Source organism: Pinus tabuliformis, chromosome 5_1 (genome assembly GCF_031772625.1).
Source record: "Pinus tabuliformis cultivar Carrire ecotype Pingquan chromosome 5_1, CPIR1, whole genome shotgun sequence".
NCBI classification, from domain to species: domain Eukaryota; kingdom Viridiplantae; phylum Streptophyta; class Pinopsida; order Pinales; family Pinaceae; genus Pinus; species Pinus tabuliformis.
This window is the reverse complement of record NC_142305.1, coordinates 383,180,582-383,184,980: the sequence shown is the minus strand read 5'-3', so window position 1 is coordinate 383,184,980 and position 4,399 is coordinate 383,180,582. Positions and strand designations below refer to the sequence as shown.

General features: G+C 39.5%; 1 protein-coding gene across 1 annotated transcript; it reads left to right on the top strand.

Annotated features, from left to right (window-relative positions):
* Nucleotides 1-1,225: 1,225 nt before the first annotated feature.
* LOC149165048 (UDP-glycosyltransferase 91B1-like) lies at nt 1,226-3,365 on the top strand. The gene is made up of 2 exons (XM_089431074.1): nt 1,226-2,517; nt 2,749-3,365. The coding sequence occupies exon 1, from the start codon at nt 1,410-1,412 to the stop codon at nt 2,490-2,492; it is 1,083 nt and encodes a 360-aa protein (XP_089287200.1). The 5' UTR covers nt 1,226-1,409; the 3' UTR covers nt 2,493-2,517; nt 2,749-3,365.
* The last annotated feature ends 1,034 nt before the right edge of the window (nt 3,366-4,399 follow it).

Sequence of the window (4,399 nt, the reverse complement as noted above, 5' to 3'; positions counted from 1 at the left end):
AATAGTTATGTTAATTGGTTAGTAAATATATTTTCCATTTGCCTAGTAATAAATGTTTAATTGGTTAGTAATAAATTATTACTAGATATATTTAGATTTAGATTTGTATCTTCTCATATTAAATTTATTTTTCTTATTGCATACTTTTATATTCAAATATTGAAACATTCATTTGCATTATATATATACATAAGTCAAACTCTTGACAAATAAACTCAATTTTATATCATGAAAACCTGCGGATGCTAATAGTTATGTTAATTGGTTAGTAATAAATGGTTTATTGGTTAGTAAATAAATTTGGTTAGTAACAATTTTTTTACTAAATATATTTACATTTACATTTACATTTGTATCTTCTCATACTTAATTTAGATTTATATTTATTTAGTTTAACATCACACACCTTTGAGGTGCCTCTCCAACTAGTTTCCCCTTGAGATGTAATAAGAATTTTGTTAAAAACATGCAAAAATTTTTCATATTGTATAATAAGAACCTAAAGCAACATTACCCATGGTTTTCCTTTTCCCAAACATGGAAAATTAATATATTATAGTTTAACTAAATATCTTTCCTATTAGTCCCTGCCTGGGACTCTTAGCAATCCATCGTGGGTTGACTGCCTATTAATCTCTTATTTGACCAAAAAATATTGCTATACATCACAATTTTAACCAAAGTTTTCATATTAAAAAATAATATAAAATTTATTATGTAATTGCTGATTGGCCAACAAAGTTGAGGGTCTTATTGCCGGCTTCGCAGGTTTCAAGACAAGTAAAAGTAAGATATCCTAAGTTTTTGGTAAGGTTGCTGAATTTCCAAATCCAAATTTCGTGGCTTTTTAGTTTTACCCAAAGTTTTCGGAGGTCTTATTGCCGGGGATATCAATTGAATGTTGTGACAATTCATCTTACCCAAAGTCGAGTTTGCAGAATGTTGTGACAATTAATTTTATCCAAAGTCCAATTTACATTTTATGACAACTGATTTTAAGTTCGGGGCAAAGTTTTTTTAGTATATGTTGGAGACTTAGAGCAGGTGGCAGCTTTTGGTCGTGCACAACAGCCAGCTGTTGGTGTCAGGAGACTTCTAGCAGGTGGCAGCTGCCGGTGCTTGTAATACCGTGTTGAGGGCAACCGTTTTCCTTTCTAATTTAGGAGATTATGCCAAGGAGATTATGCTAAGGAAAACACAGGACCAGGACCTGTGAACCCTATACAGTGGATCAGACCGTGAAGACCGTGGTTGGCTCTGTCTATCTCAAATTTGATGGAAAAACCCCTTGAGATTCTTCATTTCCGTGATCGAAAGGTTTGTATTGTTATCCCCGTTACAAGTCTTATTGTTAGGTTTTTTTTTCTTCAAAGCTCTGGCAGAGCCGCGCAGGGTTTTAATACGCTCTGATGTATAATCATGTGCCGTCCAAAGAGTCTCATGGCGCAGCCTTAGTCTTTTGTGGAATACAATTTATTCCGGCAGTTTTTTTCATAGTCTTCTCCCCAGCCACCCGCGCTCATTCCTTCCACCCAGCTAAATTGCGTAACCCAGGAATAACTGTTGAGGAGGTGGCTGCTCCGCCCCGTGGTTTCCCATCTTCTGCTATCTCGTTCAGCCTGTACGAAGCGCGGGGTGAATTGCCTGCGTACAGAGAAGTACCTGGGCAACTCTCTCCAGCGTTTCGGACGGCTAGATGCCTTGAAGGATGCCTGGCAGTGGCTATGAAATCGTCGTTTGAAGACGAAGATAAGTATATTTGTTATTTCCAGGACGTCACCAGTGTCCCGGTGCTTTCTGTCGGCCCACTTATGCCAGTTCTTCAGCCCGTTGCCAGGGGCAGCAAGGGCTCGAATCTGATGGAATGGCTGGACAAGCAGAGGGAAGCGTCCGTCGTGTTTGTGTCGTTCGGCAGTGAGACGTTTCTGTCGAGAGAACAAGTCCGCGAGCTGGCGCTGGGGTTGGAAGCGAGTGGTCTGATGTTTCTGTGGTCTCTGCGTTCTCCAGAGGCCGACCCGTTGGGGCTCCTTCCTGAGGGATTCCAGACTCGAACTCGGGACATGGGAATTATCACTGGGGAATGGGTGCCGCAGCTGCGGATTGTCTCACACCCAGCAGTAGGCGGGTATCTGTGCCACGCCGGCTGGAGTTCCGCCATGGAGGCGCTGAGCTTTGGACTGCCTCTCATACTTGTCCCCATCAAGTTTGATCAGTTTTTGAACGCACGGCAAATAGCAGCGGAATTGAAAGCCGGTATTGAGATCGAAAGGGAAGACGATGGCTCTTTTCTAAAGGAAAATGTCTGCGAGACTGTGAGAAGGGTTATGGTGGGGGACGAGGGGAAACATTTGAGATTGAAAGCGGCAGAGGCCCGTGACATTCTAGTGGGCAATAATGGGCGCCAACAGAGCTACATCGATGACTTTGTTCAACGGATCGAACAGTTACGAGGAAAGAAAAATATGGAAGCGGCCGAGAACATTAGGAACTGAGATGTATTGATGGATTGATACCTGGGTAAGTGAGTTGTTTTTTATTTTAATCAAAGTAAATTTGATAATATTGGTCAATAATTTGGAGGAAGTCCAAAATCAAATCCGCATAGGATTAAAATTCTCTGGTTTATTTAAAAAAAATTAATAATAATGTGAATTATATGTTAATTTGGGCCAGATCAAGATCAAACCTTTCGAATTATTTATTGAGAAACTTTTCTTTTAAACTCGACAACTCAACCTGGCAAATCAGGGATGTGGCTGGAAAGCTTGACTGTTTTTGGAAGACCCTCTCTTTTTCGAAATGTTAGAGTGTTGGGTATTCTTTACATTCACAGGCGAAGATCCTATAAGTTGTAATATAAAGATTTCTCTCTTACCTGAAATATCCAAGTAGAGGCTTGATGTTATTATAGTTGTACAACTACTCGTCATTGATCTTTTCTAAAAGAGAAATCTAAACCTTTTAGTAGAATTTTTTCTTCGTTGTGCACCAGATGATTTTGAAGGCGAATGACATAGGTTGCAGCTGTGAACTTAGTATTGTTGTAGGGTTCGTACGCAGTTACTAGTGGTTCTTTGAACCTTTCGTTTTGCTCCGGACTTTTCGGTTTCTCCAAAAATGTTCTTGCTGACAAAAGAAAATGATGCTGAAACAGAGAACCATTATTGATATTGTTGTTAGTCCCCGCCATGCATTGCTGTAGGGTTCGTAGGCAGTTACTAGTGGTTCTTTGAACCTTTCTTTTTGCTCCGGACTTTTTGGTTTCTCGACAAAAGAAAATGATGTTGAAACAGAGAACCATTATTGATATTGTTATTAGTAGCTTCCACAATCACGGTGCGGATAATCATTGAAATGGAATTATTTTTAGTGTGATTTTTTAGATTTTCCATGCTTAAATTTGGTCAAAAAATTTAAGGTGAAATTTTGATTTGTGTTATTTAAAATCATTTTTCGGTTGTACATATAAATTCTACACCCTAAAAAACTTCAAAGACAACTAAGCAAAATTTTTAATTTTTACTATTAGTTCAGTTGATTATTATCTCGATGAGTCACAAATAAGCAAAGTTTTTAGGCCTTATCATCCGGGGAGATGTATATCTCAATCTGTGAACAAACTTGACCGAGTGAATGTTGGAATGTTAATTCCAACTGCAGGTGGTGGACGTGGACAATACGGCTGCACCCAAAACCACCGAACAAAACCACAAACCGCCCAGACCATATCGCACCGCCATCCAGGGAAAAGCAGTTTCCGTATGTTTGGCTCTGATGCGATTTGGTGAAGACGCGTGGCTCTCACCTAACATCAACATCTCTGACATATCGGGAGGTAAACCTCAGCATTAAACTGCCTTCCGATATCCACTCCAGCCGTCCGATCTCCTCGCGCGTCCTCAGCCGTTGATTGTCTAAAGCTGCATACGGACCTGCGTACGAGCCTGCAACGATTTAAATACTTGCGTGGAGTAAAAACAAATTGGGTTGACCGCAGTTTTTTTTATTAACGCATTTAATAAATTGTCATAGTGGTGGATAGAACTCTTAAGTTTCTTTTACGGCATGTAAATTTAATGTCTTTTCTTTGGGAGTCGTAGTTTTTATATGCCTTTTGTTTTAGCATTAATATAATATATATAACGAGCCAAAAATGAAATATGCTCGTGGGTTGTAATATGCGTTGAGCATTTTTTTATGAGAGCTGTGGGGGAGCGTTTTAAAAAAAGAGAGAATGCACAGCAGTGCATGAAGAAAATAGCGAAATGTTATTGTTGCACATGAGATTTGTGTAACGCGCAGCAGCGAAAGAGCAGGGAGTGCTCAGGATGAAGACCAGCACATGAAGCAGGTGAAGACATTGCACAGTAGTGCATAGATTTTATTAATGAAGTGGATT